The following is a 21,756-nucleotide window of genomic DNA, read 5'->3' as shown; positions in this document are numbered from 1 at the left end:
ACATGAGAGTCCCAGTCATCCGAAAAAATCAGAATATCATCCAGATACACAATCATAAATTTATCCAAATAATCGCGAAAAATATCATGCATAAAGGACTGGAAAACTGACGGAGCATTAGAAAGACCAAAAGGCATCACTAAATACTCAAAGTGGCCCTCGGGCGTATTAAATGCGGTTTTCCACTCATCCCCCTGCCTGATTCGCACCAAATTATACGCCCCACGAAGGTCAATCTTAGAGAACCACTTGGCCCCCTTTATGCGAGCAAACAAATCAGTCAGCAACGGCAATGGGTATTGATATTTAACAGTGATTTTATTCAAAAGCCGATAATCAATACATGGTCTCAAAGAGCCGTCTTTTTTTGACACAAAGAAAAAACCGGCTCCTAAGGGAGATGACGATGGACGAATATGTCCCTTTTCCAAAGACTCCTTTATATATTCTCGCATAGCAGCATGTTCAGGCACAGACAGATTAAATAAACGACCCTTTGGGTATTTACTACCCGGGATTAAATCTATGGCACAATCGCACTCTCGGTGCGGAGGTAACGAACCAAGCTTGGATTCTTCAAAGACGTCACGATAGTCAGACAGGAACTCAGGAATTTCAGAGGGAATGGATGATGAGATGGAAACCACAGGTACATCCCCATGAGCCCCCTTACATCCCCAGCTCAACACAGACATAGCTCTCCAGTCGAGGACTGGGTTGTGAGATTGCAGCCAAGGCAATCCTAGCACCAAATCATCATGTAGATTATACAGCACCAGAAAGCGAATAATCTCCTGGTGATCCGGATTAATACGCATAGTTACTTGTGTCCAGTATTGTGGATTATTATTAGCCAATGGGGTGGAGTCAATCCCCTTCAGAGGAATAGGAGTCTCCAAAGGCTCTAAATCATACCCACAGCGTTTGGCAAAGGACCAATCCATAAGACTCAAAGCCGCGCCAGAGTCGACATAGGCGTCCGTGGTAATAGATGACAAAGAGCAAATCAGGGTCACAGATAGAATAAATTTAGACGGTAAGGTGCAAATGGAAACAGATTTACCAAGCTTTTTAGTGCGCTTAGAGCATGCTGATATAACATGAGTAGAATCACCACAATAGAAACACAACCCATTTTTCCGTCTAAAATTCTGCCGCTCGCTTCGGGACAGAATTCTATCACACTGCATACTCTCTGGCGACTTCTCAGTGGACACCGCCAGATGGTGCACTGGTTTGCGCTCCCGCAAACGCCTATCGATCTGAATAGCCATTGTCATGGACTCATTCAGACCCGCAGGCACAGGGAACCCCACCATAACATCCTTAATGGCATCAGAGAGACCCTCTCTGAAAGTCGCCGCCAGGGCGCACTCATTCCACTGAGTAAGCACAGACCATTTACGGAATCTTTGGCAGTAAATTTCCGCTTCATCTTGCCCCTGAGATAGGGACATCAAAGTTTTTTCTGCCTGAAGCTCCAAATGAGGTTCGTCATAAAGCAACCCCAAGGCCAGAAAAAACGCATCCACATTGAGCAACGCAGGATCCCCTGGTGTCAATGAAAAAGCCCAGTCTTGAGGGTCGCCCCGGAGCAAGGAAATCACAATCCTGACCTGCTGTGCAGGGTCTCCGGCAGAGCGAGATTTCAGGGACAAAAATAATTTGCAATTATTTCGAAAATTCTGAAACCCGGATCTATTCCCCGAGAAAAATTCCGGCAAAGGAATTCTCGGCTCAGATACAGGTGCATGACAAACAAAATCTTGCAAATTTTGTACCTTCGTGGCGAGATTATTCAAACCTGCAGTTACACTCTGAAGATCCATTACAAACAGGTGGACACAGAGCCATTCAAGGGTTAAGAGGAGGTAAGAAGCAGCTAGACAGCAATTAAGGGCTAGGCAGCAAAACTCTGAGGGGAAAAAAAAAAAAAAAATTTCCCTTCAACACTTCTTTTTCTCCTGCTTCAGCCCAAACAATTAACACTTTGATGGCCGGTCAAACTGTCATGATCTCAATGGCAAGAGAACATAGCATAAGCATATATAGGAACTAGCTCTTGGAAGATGGGAACTGAGCTGACCATGAACTAAACCTAACGCACAACTAGCAGTGGCCGGGTAGCATGCCTACGTTGATTCTAGATGCCCAGCACCAGCCGGAGGACTAAATAAAACTAGCAGAGGAAAATATTAGTCCTAGCTCACCTCTAGAGAAATACCCCAAAAGGAGACAGAGGCCCCCCACATGTATTGGCGGTGAGTTGAGATGAAATAACAAACGTAGTATGAAAATAGGTTTAGCAAATTTGAGGTCCACTTACTACATAGCAGAAGACAGAAAGGACACTTTCATGGTCAGCTGAAAACCCTATCAAAAACACCATCCAGAAATTACTTTAAAACTCTGGCATTAACTCATAACACCAGAGTGGCAATTCCTGTTCACAAGAGCTTTCCAGACACAGTAACGAAACTACAGCTGTGAACTGGAACAAAAATGCAAAAACAAACATGGACAAGAGTCCAACTTATCTAGTAGTTGTCTAGGAGCAGGAACAAGCACAGAGAGGCTTCTGATAAGATTGTTGACCGGCAAGCAACTAACAGAGCAGCAAGGTTATATAGCGACTCCCACATCTTGATGGGAACAGGTGAACAGAGAAGATGAAGACACCAGTTCAATTCCACCAGTAGCCACCGGGGGAGCCCAGAATCCAAATTCACAACAGGGTCCCAATCTAGAATGCAATACAAACGGAATCCGGCACTCTTTTTATGATGCAATTTATTATATTTAATGGATAGGTTGTATATATGAAAAAAATTACATTTCTGTTTCATTAATGATAATAATTTTATTTATATTGCGCCAACATATTCCGCAGCGCCTTACAAATTATAGAGGGGATTTGTACAGACAATAGACATTTCAGCGTAACAAAAACACAGTTCAAAATAGATACCAAGAGGAGTGAGGACCCTGCTCACAAGCTTACATTGGCCATACACATCAATCAATCTGGTTATTTTAGAGCAAATTCATAGAGCATTTCTAAGACATAACCTATAGGAGGATGCAGCCAGGGGTATATGTGACCTGAGTCGAAGGGGGAGTTGTGCCTGCATCAAAATTGCATCATATAAAGAATGACAGATTCCGTTTGTATTAATGGACAGAACTAATGGACACTAGTAAAAGACGTGTTGTATGTTTCTAGTCTAGAAGGAAAACTGCTATCCATAAAACCTATGACAGCTAAAGGACACATTGTAAAATTTCAAGGCGACAAGTGTGCATTCCTGGAAGATAAGTGGAAGGATAGCTGATGCCAAAGCATTTTTATTGTCTGAATACATTAAAGAATAGGTGAAGCTTTGCACAGATGGACAAAATGACTAACCATACATGGGTTACAGACATCCAGAAAGCATTAAGGATGCTTATTATTTCAAAAAATAAAACTTGACCAAGGATCTTATGACAACAACTTGTCGAAATACTGTAAGATATGAGGCTACGAGGGCACCAATTCCTTAAGTTAAAACTTACTTATTTTCCCCCACTGTAGGAGCAGTCAGCTCACTTGCCTGGGTGCACAACAAAATACTCCAATAGCAGCAACAGTCCAAACAATAGCTGGCACTCACATCATCATAAAAAAGTGCTTTTTTAAATAAAAAAAAACAGCAGCAACACACAATGTTTTGAAGAAGGCAATGTTTGACAAAGGACCATGTAGGTCACAAATGTGTAGTGTGGTTTTTTTTTAGCCTTCTTCATAACATTTTTTGTGCCACCATGTCCACCATTGTTGCTGCTGTTTTTAATTTGGATTTAATAAAGCACTTTTTATGAAGATGTGAGTGCCAACTATTATATACACCCGGATGAGTGCCAGCCTGTCCTTCTGATAGATAGTAAGGCAATCCCGTCACTTATCATTTGTGTAGAAGATCTGGTTGGCATTAGGCAGCTGTAAATACTTGGATAGGTACACATCACGTAGGTGAACATCAGGTACACATACCAGAAGTGATTATTGTTTGTGTGTATAGTCTGTAAGTATAGGATGGCTGTAGGTTATCATTAGTCAAACCTAAGGGAAAAGAGTGTCCTTTTTTTATACGATTATAAATAATGAACGCTTTGACTCTTCAGGTGGCTCAACTCCTCCTCGTTCTCTTTCTTCATGGCTATCCGCAAGGAAGATTGAAGGGAACCTGGACAGCGCTTCTGTCTGTGTGTCCTATGACCTGTACATGATTGGAACACAAGAAAATCCACAAGGAGACCGGGAATGGGCCGAGTTTCTTAGAACAACATTGATATCTCAAACAATGAATCAATATAAATTAGTAAGTTCTAAATGCAAAGCTTTCATGACAAGGTGTGAAATGTACACACCTATCCCTTTATAAAAGATTTAGTATCTATATATAATGGAGAGAATATAGCACTGTAGATCCAATGGATTTATACACATACGTATTGGGGTCATTCATTATTTTAATGACTTATGGTTTTCCAATGAGTCAATAAAAGTAGCTGTAGGTATGTGATTTATGGATGCGTTGTCCAAAAAGAATAGTAGTTTGTCAGCCCTGATTTCCAAAGTCAAATGGCTGGGCTCATGTGACCTGGTTAGGTCACCTGAGCCATGCGCCCAATCAGCATTGGCGTCACTGTCCCTGGGGGCTGCTGCTGCTGTGATCACAGATCGATTACACAGCAACCAGCCCACAGACAGCACAGGACTGGATCGCAGGAGACACTGGAGTTTGCAGGAGGATCTCAGTGTCCACCAATGATTTTTCTTTCTCTCAGGTACACAGAGGATCCCTGTTCCTTCCTTTTGGAGCTCGGCAGTGTGTCCAAACAATAATTTCCTACTACATATGGGGTATCTGTGTACTCAGGATAAATTGAACAAATTTTGAGGTCCATTTTCTCTTGCTACCCTTGTGAAAATAAAAAAATTGGAGCAACAATTATTTTCATGGCTCAACATTATAAAAATCTGTGAAGCACCTGGGGTTTTAAGGTTCTCACCACACATCTAGATAAATTCTTTGAGGGGTCTAGTTTCCAAAATAAACACTTGTGGGGGTTTCCACTTTTTAGGCACATCAGGGGCAACATGGAATCTGCTATCTTTTCCAGCCAATTTTGTGTTCCAAAAGTCAAATGATGTTCCTTCCCTTGCGAGCCCGGCCATGCACCCAAACAGTAGTTTTCCACCACATATGGGGTATCAGTGTACTCTGGAGAAATTGGACAGCAAATAGTATGGTCCATTTTCTCCTGTTACCCTTGTGAAAATGCTAAATTTGGGGCTAAAGAACAATTTTGTAGGAAAAAGGAAAATTTAATTTTTTTTCCTTTGACATTGCTTTAATTCATGTGAAGCACCTGAAAGGTTAATAAACTTCTTGAATGTGGTTTTGAGCAGTTTGAAGGATGCAGTTTTTATAATGGTGTCACTTTTGGGTATTCTCTGTCACATGAGACCCTCAAAGTCACTTCAAATGTGATTATACATTCTGATCACAGTAATAACTAAGAACTTCACATTTTTGTTTAGTTTCAATAGATCAATGTACAGTATAATATTTTGATTCTTCCATGTCTCGTTTTCTATAGTTATGTAATACTCACCTTTCAACACCTCCATAGATCCAACATAGGCTTCTCTGGGGGTTTCTGCCGACTCTGCAAGCAATGTCTGCTCCTTTTGGAAGCCACCATGACCACTGCAGCTAATCACAAATGACAAAAAGAAAAGAAAAACATTAGATGTTGTTGTCTTTTAGTCACCTGTGATTGGCTGCAGCGGTCCTGTTGACTTCCATACAGTGCAGACATGCCTTCCAGAGCATAAAGGTGAGTATTCCTCTATTTATTATTATTATTATTATTATTTAATTATATAGCACCATTAATTCCATGGTGCTGTATAGCTTTTAATTAAACCATTAATATCTAGATAAATGTTTTTCAGTGTTGCACAACCCTTTTACACCTCTAATTTAGGTTACATGAATTAATGAAATGTACGTATGTTCAGCTTGTGTGTTCACTAAGACATTTCAATGGTTTACCTTCTTTTTCTACCAAGGTTTGTGTTCACTCCCTTGGTGGGATAAAACTTGCATTACTGGTAAGAGAAGAATATGAATATTTCATCTCAAATGTACATACATCAACTGTGAGAACGGGGATCAGCAACACCTTGGGTATGACTCTCAACACGGGATAATCTGATCCTACAATGTGTTCATTATAACATATATAATGGAAAAAACCTAATAATCTCATTGTCCATAGTAATGCTATAATAATTATTGCAGGTATCAGAGGTGCTGTTGGTGTCTCCTTCAATTTCAACCTGGTGTCATTGGGTTTTGTTAATTGTCACCTTATGTCTGGAATAGAGAAAGTCCAAAAGTGAGTAGATCCATCTTTGTATGGGTATATATACTGTATTTCTCATTGCATGTTGTTCTGATTCTCAGAGTCTTGTCCTTATCAGATAAATTGTTGCAGGAGGAACCAGAAATTTGGGGATATCCTACGAGGTCTAACACTTGGAGATGAAACTTTAAGAAGCTTCCAGCTGCCTCTGAGACTAACATACCTGTTTTGGGCTGGCGATTTAAACTATAAACTAGACATGCCTTTTCAGGTATAGTCAGAGAACTGTCTACTGATAGTCTAAAAGGGAACTTGTCCTCATAAAATAACCTATTGTTTAACCCCTTCACCCCGGAGCTTTTTTCATTTTTTCGTTTTCGTTTTTCGCTCCCCTCCTTCCCAGAGCCATAACTTTTTTACTTTTCCGTCAATATGGCCATGTGGGGGCTTATTTTTTGCGGGACGAGATGTACTTTTGAATGATACGATTGGTTTTACCAAGTGCGATGAAATTGCAAAAAAAATGCAATCTCACATTTGTTTTTTGTTTGGCTTTTTTGCTAGGTTCACCAAATGCTAAAACTGACCTGCCATTATGATTTTCCAGGTCATTACGAGTTCATATGCATGTAGAAAAGCCGCGGAGACACCATCACGTGTTTCTCAATGCAAGCAATGAATAGCCAGGCCTTTCACCGGGAAGGAACAACCACGGGAAGGGCAGCATCAAATAAAGGAAAACCACCTATGCCAAAACATGGTATCCATCCACAGACAGCTGTTTCGGGGTATTTGCCCCTCATCAGTGTGGAGTAGGAAACTGGCTATTAGGAGCAGTGCCTAGTGAAAGGACTATAAACATAAGGATGAATGACCTCGGGGAGATCAAAACATCCAACAGCGTGGAGACACCATCACGTGTTTCTCAATGCAGTGATCCAGAACACTGCCCCCATCCCTTAAGGGAAATATGCAAATGCATGTAGAAAAGCCGCGGAGACACCATCACGTGTTTCTCAATGCAAGCATTGATTAGCCAGGCCTTTCACCGGGAAGGAACAACCACGGGAAGGGCAGCATCCAATAAAGGAAAACCACCTATGCCAAAACATGGTATCCATCCACAGACAGCTGTTTCGGGGTATTTGCCCCTCATCAGTGTGGAGTAGGAAACTGGCTATTAGGAGCAGTGCCTACAGAAAGGACTATAAACATAAGGATGAATGACCTCGGGGAGATCAAAACATCCAACACCACAGAAACACCATCAGGTGTTTCTCAACGCAGTGATCCAGAACACTGCCCCCATCCCTTAAGGGAAATATGCAAATGCATGTGGAAAAGCCGCGGAGACACCATCACGTGTTTCTCAACGCAAGCAATGAATAGCCAGGCCTTTCACCGGGAAGGAACAGCCACGGGAAGGGCAGCATCAAATAAAGGAAAACCACCTATGCCAAAACATGGTATCCATCCACAGACAGCTGTTTCGGGGTATTTGCCCCTCATCCGTGTGGAGTAGGAAACTGGCTATTAGGAGCAGTGCCTAGTGAAAGGACTATAAACATAAGGATGAATGATCTCAGGGAGATCAAAACATCCAACACCGCGGAGACACCATCACGTGTTTCTCAACGCAGTGATCCAAAACACTGCCCCCATCCCTTAAGGGAAATATGCAAATGCATGTGGAAAAGCCGCGGAGACACCATCACGTGTTTCTCAACGCAAGCATTGATTAGCCAGGCCTTTCACTGTGAAGGAACAACCACGGGAAGGGCAGCATCCAATAAAGGAAAACCACCTATGCCAAAACATGGTATCCATCCACAGACAGCTGTTTTGGGGTATTTGCCCCTCATCAGTGTGGAGTAGGAAACTGGCTATTAGGAGCAGTGCCTAGAGAAAGGACTATAAACATAAGGATGAATGACCTCGGGGAGATCAAAACATCCAACACCGCAGAGACACCATCACGTGTTTCTCAACGCAAGCATTGATTAGCCAGGCCTTTCACTGGGAAGGAACAACCACGGGAAGGGCAGCATCCAATAAAGGAAAACCACCTATGCCAAAACATGGTATCCATCCACAGACAGCTGTTTTGGAGTATTTGCCCCTCATCAGTGTGGAGTAGGAAACTGGCTATTAGGAGCAGTGCCTAGAGAAAGGACTATAAACATAAGGATGAATGACCTCGGGGAGATCAAAACATCCAACACCGCTGAGACACCATCACGTGTTTCTCAACGCAGTGATCCAGAACACTGCCCCCATCCCTTAAGGGAAATATGCAAATGCATGTGGAAAAGCTGCGGAGACACCATCACGTGTTTCTCAACGCAAGCAATGAATAGCCAGGCCTTTCACCGGGAAGGAACAGCCACGGGAAGGGCAGCATCCAATAAAGGAAAACCACCTATGCCAAAACATGGTATCCATCCACAGACAGCTGTTTCGGGGTATTTGCCCCTCATCCGTGTGGAGTAGGAAACTGGCTATTAGGAGCAGTGCCAAGTGAAAGGACTATAAACATAAGGATGAATGATCTCGGGGAGATCAAAACATCCAACACCGCGGAGACACCATCACGTGTTTCTCAACGCAGTGATCCAGAACACTGCCCCCATCCCTTAAGGGAAATATGCAAATGCATGTAGAAAAGCCGCGGAGACACCATCACGTGTTTCTCAACGCAAGCAATGAATAGCCAGGCCTTTCACCGGGAAGGAACAACCACGGGAAGGGCAGCAGCCAATAAAGGAAAATCACCTATGGCAAAACATGGTATCCATCCACAGACAGCTGTTTCGGGGTATTTGCCCCTCATCCGTGTGGAGTAGGAAACTGGCTATTAGGAGCAGTGCCAAGTGAAAGGACTATAAACATAAGGATGAATGATCTCGGGGAGATCAAAACATCCAACACCGCGGAGACACCATCACGTGTTTCTCAACGCAGTGATCCAGAACACTGCCCCCATCCCTTAAGGGAAATATGCAAATGCATGTAGAAAAGCCGCGGAGACACCATCACGTGTTTCTCAACGCAAGCAATGAATAGCCAGGCCTTTCACCGGGAAGGAACAACCACGGGAAGGGCAGCAGCCAATAAAGGAAAATCACCTATGGCAAAACATGGTATTACGAGTTCATAGACACCAAACATGTCTAGGTTCTCTTTTATTTAAGTGGTAAAAAAAAATTCCAAAGTTTGCTAAAAAAAAACAAATTGTGCCATTTTCCGATACCCGTAGCGTCTCCAATTTTCGTGATCTGGGGTCGGGTGAGGGCTTATTTTTTGCGTGCCGAGCTGGCGTTTTTAATGATACCATTTTGGTGCAGATACGTTCTTTTGATCGCTATTATTGCATTTTAATGCAATGTTGCGGCGACCAAAAAAACTTAATTTTGGCGCTTTGATTTTTTTTCTCGCTACGCCATTTAGCGATCAGGTTAATCCTTTGTTTTTTGGATAGATCGGGCAATTCTGAATGCGGCAATACCAAATATGTGTAGGTTTGATTTTTTTTTATTGTTTTATTTTGATTAGGGCGAAAGGGGGGTGATTTGAACTTTTATATATTTTTTATTTTTTTTAATATTTTTAAACACTTTTTTTTTATTTTGGCATGATTCAATAGCCTCCATAGGAGGCTAGAAGTATGCACTACACGATCGCCTTTGCTACATAGAGGTGAAGCACAGATCTATGTAGCAGAAATGCAGGGTTGCTTTGAATGCCGACCACAGGGTGGCGCTCAAAGCAATCGGCCATCAACAACCATAGAGGTCTCAAGGAGACCTCTGGTTGTTATGGCAATGCACCGATGACCCCCGATCATGTGACGGTGGTCAGCAGTGCGAGTACTTCCGGCCGCGCGGCCGGGAGCGCTAGTTAAATGCCGCTGTCAGCGTTTGACAGCGGCATTTAACTAGTTAATGGGCACGGGCGGATCGCAATTCCACTCGCGCTCATTGCGCGCACATGTCAGCTGTACAAAACAGCTGACATGTCGCGGCTTTGAGGTGGGCTCACCGCCGGAGCCCACCTCAAAGCGGGGGTTCTGCCAGCTGATGTACTATTCCGTCAACTGGCAGAAAGGGGTTAAAGGGAACCTGTCACCCCCAAAATCGAAGATGAGCTAAGCCCACCAGCATCAGGGGCTTATCTACAGCATTCTGGAATGCTGTAGATAAGCCCCCGATGTATTCTGAAAGATGAGAAAAAGAGGTTAGATTATACTCACCTGGGGGGGGCGGTCCGATCCAATGGGCGTCCCGGTCCTGTCCGGGGCCTCCTATCTTCATAGGACAACGTCCTCTTCTTGTCTTCACGCTGCGGCTCTGGCGCAGGTGTACTTTGTCTGTCCTGTTGAGGGCAGAGCAAAGTACTGCAGTGCGCAGGTGACGGGCCTCTCTGACCTTTCCCGGGGCCTGCGCTCTGCAGTACTTTGCTCTGCCCTCAACAGCGCTGGACGTCATCGTAAGAAGATGGGAGGCCCCGGACCGGACAGTTAAGCCCATCAGACCGGACCGCAGCCGGACCGCCCCTGGGTACCGCCCCTGGGTGAGTATAATCTAACTTCTTTTTCTCATCTCTCAGGATACATCGGGGGCTTATCTACAGGATTCCAGAATGCCGTAGATAAGCCCCTGATGCTGGTGGGCTTAGCTCATCTTCGATTTTGGGGGTGACAGGCTCCCTTTAAGTCAGGTTTTTGTGTTACATATATTTTTTCAAAAATCTAAGTAATGTTTTTTTTTATATCACAAATTTCATTTAAAAAAAATGTAGTAATCTTGCAATTTTCACTTTGGAACTAATTGTAGACATATACTGGGGCTATTTCAGACACATAGTTCCTGTCCTTTCAGGAAGAGTTTTCAACAAGCTCATTATCATCAGAGGCAGGATTACAATGACAGGTAACACCTCTATCCACAGTTACATAGCATATCCACCAATCAAAATAGGAAATGTCACAGCTCCACTGCTCCCCCTTTTAGATGCTTCATTACAAAAGATAAGGTCGGAGTCTGCTCATTGCTGCTAATATACATGTGAATTTGTGAAATAATAGGAAGCTAAAGTCTTAAAAATCCCAGTGTTGCAAGATTTATAATTTTTATTTTTAGTAAAGAATGTGGTGTGAAGAAAAAATTACCAATTTTTCTGGTGACACATTCCCTTTATAGCAAAAAAATCCAAAATGGCTAACAAAGATGTTCTAAAGTGAATGACTTCCAAATGGGGATTGTGTTGATTGAACAATCTGTTGCCCTATCCTAGTGCCTATGCACAATGCCAACACTTCCCAAACTTCATGTTCTGCTCTCTGGAGGGTACATTTCAGTTTCTCAATTCAATCCTACAATATTCTGCAGTAATTTTTGTGTCAATCATTCTTCCACCTGATCCAAAGTTTTTTTTCCTTGCATGTAGGATGTTCTGCAGTGCATCTACAGTGGTCAGCACCAACTATTGCTTCCGGTGGATCAACTGAACCAAGAACGTGAAAAGAAGAAAATCTTCCTGGGATTTAGTGAGAAGTTTAACGCTGTTCTAGTACCATACATATGGCCTATATACATGGCTACTACAGCCCGTATATTCACATCACTGCCACATGCCACCTTATTTTCCAGTATTTTCAGTGGCTACAAACACTGGTAATTTGACTGCAATGTCGTTAATTAGCTGCCATGAAAGTATGGGAAGTAATTCAATGTAGTCATATCAGAAAACTGGTGTAAATATATTGCGAAATCTGCTCTGATGTTTTATGTTCAGTAATTCACTTGTTCTGAAACAGAAGAACAAACACAATATGTAAATTAACTGTTGCTTTAGGTCAGTGTGTCCCAGTTTTTGCCCTTTTAGTATTTTGTATAGTTTAAATGGAACCCGTCATGTAAAAAAAGTATATGAACCTACCAATGTGTGGTTAATAGTATTTGAAGCCGTGCGGCTGCCACACTGACAGCCTGGCTACTGGAAGGAAATTAGCTTTTTCCTTCCGGCAGCCTCCCACTTCCAGTCATGGATGCACAGCTTCAATCACAGCTCAGTATATAGTAAGCGGCGGCTATATCCACGCCCCGACATCAGTACAGAGCCGGCTGTTAGTCAGTGATGGTGCATGGTTACAGCTCACTATGTTCTTGACATGGCAAATTTTCTTTAAAGGGGTTGACCTTCTGTCGTTTCACTAGATCGGTGTCTGCCTCTAGTCCCTTCCCCCTTCCCATAGAATTTTATGATCAGTAACTTTCAGTTCCTATCTCAGTAATGGGAAAATCGGTAATTAATGAATTCTGATTTCACAGATCTTACCCCTGTATTGACAACTCTGAAAAACAGGTTAAATGGAGTTCAAAATTTCATCTTTTAAACTTTGTTTTCCATATTAAAGTGGTTGAATATGCACAGGGGCACTTTCGAATACCATTTTTTTGATATTCAGACATAACCCCGACAAAATGCTCATCATGGTGTTATAACCCCTTAACAATCACCGATACACATTAAAAGGGCGTTCCTTAAGGGGCCATATTCCCTCATCGCCGTTTTAAAACGGCAATCGGGAAAAAGGAAATAGCACCGCCCACATATACATGACAGCTGACGCCATGCAGTATCAGCCCTGGATGGTTTTGAAGTCGATTGGGACCCCTTAAATATCACTGTCCATTATTTTATTGGTTGCAAGGGGGTCACAAGACCCCTTTGTAACCATTCGGCCATTCGGACCTACGAGGTCATATGAAACCCTTGTGGCTATAAGCTGGGTCTCACAGGCACAGCTAGTGAGACACTGACAGTCTCATACTCTGCAGTACACTGTAGTGTATAAGACCAGTGGTCAAAATAAAAATTAGACATATCCTTCAGTGAGACTAAGTAAAAAAGTGAAATAAAATATGTAAAAAGTAAAAAAAAACACAAAATAGCGCACACAAATCACAAAAAGCCGTTTTGACACTCAAAGCGCAGCGTTTATGATAAAGCAAAAATAAACAAAAAAAAGTAAACATAATTACTAGCACCGCGTCTCTAACGACCCGCTCTATAAAACTGGTGAATGCAGTAAAAAAATAATAAAAAACAAGCAAAAAATGTTGCTTTTTCATCACACTGACTCACAAAAAAGTGAATAAAAAGCTATCAAAAAGTCATAAGTAAAAACAAATTTTATCAATGAAAACGCCAAACCGTCCTGCAAAAAACAAGCCCTAATATGGCTTATTTGGCAAAAAAGTAAAAAAATTACAGCTCGCAGAATATGATCATGCTAAAAAACAAATTCATTTTTGTAAAATATGGTTTTTAGTGTAAAAATAGCAAAGCGTAAAAAAACTATATAAATCTAGTATCGCTGTAATCGTACCGACTTGAAAAACAAATTGGTCTCATCACTTTTATCGCTCGGCGAATGACGCAAACAATAAAATAAAAGCAATAACTGAATTGCTGTTTTTTGTTCATGCTGTGTCTGATAAATCTGAATAGAAAATGATCAAAAAATTTTATGTGCTCCAAAATGGTACCAAAAAATCTGCAGCTCGTCTCGCAAAAAATAAACCCTCATACAGCTTTGTTTGCCAAAACTTAAAAAAGTTACAGCTCTCAGAATATGGTAACGAAAAAAACAACTTTTTATAAAAAATCATTTTTACTGTATGATAGCAGGAAAATAAAAAAATATATATAAATCTGGTATCGCTGTAATCGCACAGACCCAAAGAATAAATCTGCCTTATCACTTATACTGCACGGTGATCTGTGCAAAAATAAAAATAAATACGATAATTGTACTGCTGTCTATTTGTTCATTCTGCCTCCCAAAAATTGGAATAAGGCTTGACTTACATTTATCCTGCGCTCTCCGCTGATCGCTTACATTGGGGTTTCCGTGTAAATTCCCCCAAACTGCGATTCATACAAAACCCCCAACAGAACCACTCACTTATGAGGCAGATGGAGTAACTTTGGACTGGTCTGTGTTCCGGGGTTGTTCCATCATTTTAGCATCTTTTTAGCACACAAGTGTAAGCGATCACAGATCTGCATGCCTAAAAAAGATGGATACCACCAGAGCAGACTCCAAATGGATTCCAAAGTGTCTCCATCTAACTCATATAGAGGGTGGCTCTGTTGAAGGTTATGTCTGAATCGTATTTTTGTGGGATTTACACGAAAACCCAGGAGTAAGTGCTCAGCATAGAACACAAGAATGTTATCCAGCCTTATTCTGAAAGTGCTCTTTCCTAGCGCTACCATGTGCCCAAACAGAAGTTTTTGACTACATATGGAGTACCATCGCGTTCAGAAGAAATTGCGTAACAAATTATGGGTTCCATTTTCACCTATTATCCATTGTGAAAATTACAAACTTGCGGCTAAAACTACATTTTCAGGAAAAAAATGAAAATTTTCAATATGATGATGGAGCGCCCCCACACCGCCGCAGGGCCGAGGGGTACCCGGAGCCGGGCCTCTAGGTCTCAGTCCTGGGGTTGTCACGGTGGCTAGACCCGGTCCGTGGCCCTGTCTGTCAGTGGGGGACGTCCGGTGCAATAAGTGATATTGTAGCGGTGCAGTTGTGGGGTGCAGGTCGCGGTAAATAACGAGGACACCAGGTTGCAGTCTCTTTACCTCTTTACTGAAGCTCTCTGGGTCCTCAGTCCGGAATACGGCTCACCAGGCTGCGCAAGTCCGGCCGGTCCAATGGCACTTCCAGAGCTCTCTTTGCAGGTGGAAATCGGTGCCTTCCTTCTAGCGCTATGTGTTGCAGTCCTTCCCTGCTGTGCTTACGGAAAGTACCCCACAACTGTTGTGTCTGTTTCTCGTGTTCCCTCACAACAACTTAATTCGCAATGATCTTCCTCGTCCCTCCAGATACTATGGTAGGAACGCACCCGTATGACGGGGAGGCTCGGAGATCTTCCGGGACTCTATCTGCGCCCCTCTCCTGTTGGTACCCCCCCTTTGCCTTCCTGGGTGATGCGTGAGACAGTCCGCCTCAAGCTAACTGCCCTGCCGTAGGTCTGAGGTATGGCTTGAAACTCTTTACCTCCTCGGCGTTCCGGCCACCGGTAGTGCGCCTCAGTAAGGTGCTGCCTCTTTCAGCACAACCCTCACTGGTATCTCCTTTCGCTTGATTTCGTTTCTCACTCAGCACAATCTATCTCGCTTCTTAGTCCTTCCTTGGGCACCGCCGCTATGCTGAGCAGGCACGGTCCCTTTACGTTCTTTCCATGCCAAGCCTCTGCCAGGATCCCACCCCTGGCAGAGACCCTACAGTCTCTCCCTTCACAACACCCTCTGCCACCAGGTGTTGCTCCGTTCAATCCCGTCAGCGTTCTCTCTAACTTCCTGCCTGACCCCCAGTTTACCCACTATGGTGGGGAGTGGCCTAATGAATAGCACCCTTAGCTCCCCCCGGAGGCCCAGCTGTGAAATGTATTGGTGACTGTGATACCTGCTCAGAGAACTCCTTCCGTGCCATCGAACGCAGCATGGCCCCCCTTAGTGGCTGAACCATGCTACTGCAACGACCAGGACTCTGGGGCGCTGCACTCCCCCCTGGTTAAACACAGTACTCCGGGACTGGGAAGAAAAACAACAATACAGGTTAGCAAAAAGACATACAATTTTGTTGAGTGCAAATAACAATAAGTATACTTAAGTAGGCTTCCCTTTATGGGAGGTGAGGACACTTGTAACGTTACAAACATAACTAACCTTATAATTTACAGAGTATAAATAACTTCTGTTACCCAACCGGGTATTCTATTTAGTACAATTTTTGAAATAATAACTTAACATTGCCTTTAAGAAACTCACACTCTTAGTCTATCAAAGGCCTTCCTATAATCACATTATAAGGCATTTCAACTTTACATTCTCCTTCTTGTGAACCTGCAGGACCGCCTGTCCCTACGGCACCAGGCCTACTGCCTCTCCTTTCTTCTACAGGACCGCCCTGTTCAGCCAGGGCCTACTGCCTTTCGCTACTATACACAGTATAGACGTAACATTCCTTTCGGTTGAAGAACTCTGAGCCAGCTCTACTCGGCCCCTTTAAGGACTCACTCTCTAACCCCTACGGGTTCACTCTCTGTCCTTAGCAATAAAGTAACTTTTCAATGGGGACGCAGGGTTTACCTTCTATCCTCACCCTCATTATTACTTCTCTTACTTTCAACTGTGCAGACCTCTACTTCTACCCCTACGGGCTCTCTGCATCTTTCCTGTCTTCAAAACATTATTCAAATTTCACATTTTAACAAATTCAACACATATAACTTAGCATGTAAAACAGTTACATTTCTTTTCAAGGCATCATTATGGCATTACTGTTCTGCAACAGTATCTCTCTCAAGTTCAGTTTCTCACATCCCCTTTAAGAGGAGACCAAGTCTTTCTAAGGTAGCTCGTCTCCTCAGCCTACCGGCCCATGCAAAGGTTCCGGCATGGTATCTTCGCAAAGTGTCTTTAATCAGAACCGGTAGGAAAGGTATCTTCGCAAAGTGTCTTTAACTCAAACAAATAGGGCAAATATCTTCGCAAAGTGTCTTTGGCTAAAACCAGTAGGGAGCACCTTTAAGAAGGTGCAAACTATTTACAAAAGAAAGTTCGAATCATGCACAGTTCATGATTCAGCAGTTTTTATAACATTGTGGAACAAAAAGCAAAAATGAAAGTGAAAGCAAAAATAAAAAGCAATAGGGATCCCGGGTAAACAAAGGGATCCCTTTAAGAGTTAACCCAGGACGGGTTTTAGCAGCAAAACAGCAAGGAAATAAACAGTTAACTATTCACAGTTTCAGGTTTCCGAGGTTTAGTTGGACGGCTTCCAGGGCTGCACCTGGCACTTAACCCTTCTTGGCCTGGGCAAAGTGAGGTCCAGGGTTACACCCAGTGCTGGACAAACGCCGTTAATCCGTCTTTCATGTACGATTAAATCATGCGCAGCGATGGAGGTCTGCGCAGCTTGAGTATGGGCATCTGCTGCAGCAGAGGTAGCGGCTGCTGCAAGATCAGTCACTGGAACGGAGTCAGCAGCTGTGGCACTAGCAGTCACTGGAGTGGTGTCGGTCGTCAGGGCAGGGTGGCTCTTCCTACCTGCTTCAGATGTGGTTCCTCCGGTGCCGGTCTGCTCCGTCTCCGCTGGGGTCTGGAACGCTGGCTGCGGGGCCTTGTTTTGCGACGCTGTCATCTCTGCTTGCAGCACCTCGCTTTCCGGCAGGGCCTTGCTTTCCAGCTTCAGAGCGCTGGGACTTCTTCCCCGCTCCGGACCAGATGAGGCTGCCGACAGATGTCCGGTGAGGCTCCTGATGATGGCCTTCTTCCACCCGGCCTTGGTGCTCAGCTGCGTCCGCCGAGGTCGGTCGCTGAGCTCGTCCACTCCGGCCTGCAGGAATTCAGCATCAGCGGTGGAGGCCTGGTTGCGGTGCCCCTCCGGGTGGCTGGGGGAGTCCTCTGCTCCGTCCCCACGCTCCGGCTCCGGGCGGCTCGCCATGGCGTCCTCCATGTCGCTCACTTCTTCTTCCTGGTCCTTTTCCCGCTCTCTCCTTCGTGGGCGGTTTCGTTTTCTTTGTCTCTGCCCACCATTGAGGATCAGGAGGCGGACCTCGGCTGCTGACGGACACGTCCTCAAGGGGCAGAAATACTTAGACTGGGCGGCCATTGTCTTTCGCGCTCTTCAGCTTGTTTACGCCCACTTCCACGCCCTTCTTCTTCTCCTGCGCCCTCCTTAGCGCTATAATGGCGGCGGTTTTGGCGGGAACTTCTGGCGGCAAGTGGCAACACACAGTCCTCTCAATAAAATACAGTCCAAGCACAATAAATCACAGTCTCTAGGCACACATGACCTGATTCTTCAGGCTTAAGTAGATCCTGTTCGTGACGCCAAGTTTGGAGCGCCCCCACACCGCCGCAGGGCCGAGGGGTACCCGGAGCCGGGCCTCTAGGTCTCAGTCCTGGGGTTGTCACGGTGGCTAGACCCGGTCCGTGGCCCTGTCTGTCAGTGGGGGACGTCCGGTGCAATAAGTGATATTGTAGCGGTGCAGTTGTGGGGTGCAGGTCGCGGTAAATAACGAGGACACCAGGTTGCAGTCTCTTTACCTCTTTACTGAAGCTCTCTGGGTCCTCAGTCCGGAATACGGCTCACCAGGCTGCGCAAGTCCGGCCGGTCCAATGGCACTTCCAGAGCTCTCTTTGCAGGTGGAAATCGGTGCCTTCCTTCTAGCGCTATGTGTTGCAGTCCTTCCCTGCTGTGCTTACGGAAAGTACCCCACAACTGTTGTGTCTGTTTCTCGTGTTCCCTCACAACAACTTAATTCGCAATGATCTTCCTCGTCCCTCCAGATACTATGGTAGGAACGCACCCGTATGACGGGGAGGCTCGGAGATCTTCCAGGACTCTATCTGCGCCCCTCTCCTGTTGGTACCCCCCCTTTGCCTTCCTGGGTGATGCGTGAGACAGTCCGCCTCAAGCTAACTGCCCTGCCGTAGGTCTGAGGTATGGCTTGAAACTCTTTACCTCCTCGGCGTTCCGGCCACCGGTAGTGCGCCTCAGTAAGGTGCTGCCTCTTTCAGCACAACCCTCACTGGTATCTCCTTTCGCTTGATTTCGTTTCTCACTCAGCACAATCTATCTCGCTTCTTAGTCCTTCCTTGGGCACCGCCGCTATGCTGAGCAGGCACGGTCCCTTTACGTTCTTTCCATGCCAAGCCTCTGCCAGGATCCCACCCCTGGCAGAGACCCTACAGTCTCTCCCTTCACAACACCCTCTGCCACCAGGTGTTGCTCCGTTCAATCCCGTCAGCGTTCTCTCTAACTTCCTGCCTGACCCCCAGTTTACCCACTATGGTGGGGAGTGGCCTAATGAATAGCACCCTTAGCTCCCCCCGGAGGCCCAGCTGTGAAATGTATTGGTGACTGTGATACCTGCTCAGAGAACTCCTTCCGTGCCATCGAACGCAGCATGGCCCCCCTTAGTGGCTGAACCATGCTACTGCAACGACCAGGACTCTGGGGCGCTGCAATGACATAATGTTATTTTATTCTGTATAGTACTGTGGGTTCAAAATGCTCACTATACCCCTGGATAAAATCTATGAGGGGTAAAGTTTCCAAAATGGGGTCACTTGTTGTTTTTTTTTCACTGTTTAGGCAAATCAGAAGCTCTCAAAATGTGGCAGGACTCCCGCAGACCATTTTATAAAGTCTGCGTTCCAAAATGTCACTTCTTTTCCGAGCCTAGCTGTGCACTCAAACAATAGTTTTCCCCCACATATGGGGTATGGGAGGACTCAGGAGAAATTGCACAACAAATTTTGGGTTCTACTTTCTGCTGTTACACTTGTGAAAATAAAAAATTAAAAGTACATTTTTGTGGGAAAAATTATTTTTTTCATTTTTGAGGCTCTACGTTATAAAGTTCTCTGAAACACCGGGTTCAAGGTGCTCACCATACATCTAGATACATTCCTTGAGCGTTCTAGTTTCCAAAATTGGGTCACTTGTGTGGGGATTCAACTTTTTAAGCACATTAGGGGCTCTACAAACGCGGCATGGCATCTGCTCTCGATGCCAGCCATTTCTGTGCTCCAAAAGTCAAACGGTGCTCCTTTCCTTCAGAACCCTGCCGTGCATCCACACAATCGTTTTCCCTCACATATTGGGTATTGGTGTACTCAAGAGAAATTGCACAATAAATGTTGGGGTCTATTTTCACCTGCAACCCTTGCAAAAATAAAAAAAATTGGGGCTAAAGTAAGATTTTTGGGAAATTCCTTCCACATCGCTTTAGTTTCTGTGATGCACCTGAAGGGTTAATAAACTTCTTGATTGTGGTTTTGAGGGGTGCAGATTTTAGAATGGTGTCACTTTGGGGTATTGTCCGTCATATTCCAGAGTTATTACCTCATAAAGTGACACTGGTCATATTTTAAAAATTTGGCCTGGTCATTAACGTTAAAATTGGCTCTGTCAATAATGAGTTAACATAACTTGAACCCTCCTTTATTGTTATTATTATTTATTTTTCAGAGGAGCATCCAATCGCATTTCCACCCACTTGTCGCTACGAGAGAGGTTCCCGTTCATATGATTTGCAGAAAGCCAAGAAAACTGGAGTGAGACTAATTTACTTAATTTCTAATTTTTTTCTCTGCTACTTCTTAATGTGTCCATCTATCTATTATCCATATCTGAATTATTAAGGAAAAAATGTGAATTAGTAGTATGAAATGTTCCTGCATCTTGGTTAAAACAAAAAAAGGTGCAGTTTTCTTTCCTTTATTTGAAGTCATAAAAGTAAAAATAAATCAAGGCAATGAAAACTATAGATTGAAGAACTTTTGGTGACAGCAGAAGTTTGTGTACATTTAAAAAACTTCAGAGATGCTGAAGAAAGTAATCAGTGAGAGTGCAATACAACTGATGCCAAGAGCTTTGTAGTATAAAGTGGTTTTCTTATGATCCATATGCCATACATGTGTGATTAGTTGCAGCCTGACAGATGGGACCCTTATGAACCTGGTTATATAGATTATTATGACTGTAATTGTCATAATATTACAATTTCCAGTGAATGTGGCTGATGTCTTCATATCAGAATTATGGGCTGTAGACATCTATCACTTATAATTATAATGATTTCTTATGGTTTTCCGATGTGTCCATAACATTTTTTGTCTGTCCATGATTTTTTGATAAGCTGTCCAGAAAAACATAAAAAGTCAAGTTGGCAACCCTGCTTGATCATATCAATAATAAATAGACTTCTAATAGTTTTCACTCTGTTCAATTTGTTTTTTTATTAAGACCAGAATATTTTCACCATCCTGGAGTGATCGTATTCTGTGGACATCATACCCAGGCACTGAGGTTAAATGTACCTCGTATGGTAAGATGAAAAAATAAACATTGGCTTGCGTTTAAGATATCCCTTAAAGGGGTTTTCCAGGCATATTATATTGATAACCTTTCATTAAATAGGACATCAAAATCAGATTGGTGTGGGTCCAACACCTGACACCCCCACCGATTAGCTGCTAGCAGCTCTGGTAGCTGGATGTAAATATTAAATGGAGCTGTACTACAGTACTCAGCAGCAGACGCTACACATTGAATGGAGCTGTACTGCAGGACCCAGCAGCAGATGCTACAGATTGAATGGAGCTGTACTGCAGTACTCAACAGCAGATGCTACACATAGAATGGAGCTGTACTGCAGTACTCAGCAGCAGACACTGCACATTAAATGGAGCTGTACTTCAGTACTCAGCAGCAGACACTACAGAGTGAATGGAGCTGTACTGCAG

General features: G+C 43.8%; 1 protein-coding gene across 1 annotated transcript in view; it reads left to right on the top strand.

The window, feature by feature from the left end:
* The window catches only part of LOC143805505 (phosphatidylinositol 3,4,5-trisphosphate 5-phosphatase 2B-like), a 100,998-nt gene that overhangs the window by 58,293 nt on the left and 20,949 nt on the right, over positions 1 to 21,756 (top strand). The window contains exons 10-16 of the mRNA XM_077284952.1: positions 4,165 to 4,361; positions 6,122 to 6,239; positions 6,354 to 6,450; positions 6,550 to 6,688; positions 11,863 to 11,962; positions 20,480 to 20,565; positions 21,257 to 21,338. Coding sequence (XP_077141067.1) covers positions 4,165 to 4,361; positions 6,122 to 6,239; positions 6,354 to 6,450; positions 6,550 to 6,688; positions 11,863 to 11,962; positions 20,480 to 20,565; positions 21,257 to 21,338 — 819 coding nt within the window. The remainder of the gene's footprint in view (positions 1 to 4,164; positions 4,362 to 6,121; positions 6,240 to 6,353; positions 6,451 to 6,549; positions 6,689 to 11,862; positions 11,963 to 20,479; positions 20,566 to 21,256; positions 21,339 to 21,756) is intronic.

The sequence above is a fragment of the Ranitomeya variabilis genome, chromosome 2 (genome assembly GCF_051348905.1).
Source record: "Ranitomeya variabilis isolate aRanVar5 chromosome 2, aRanVar5.hap1, whole genome shotgun sequence".
NCBI lineage: Eukaryota > Metazoa > Chordata > Amphibia > Anura > Dendrobatidae > Ranitomeya > Ranitomeya variabilis.
The sequence above is the reverse complement of the archived record's forward strand: the minus strand, read 5'-3'. Positions and strand labels throughout refer to the sequence as shown.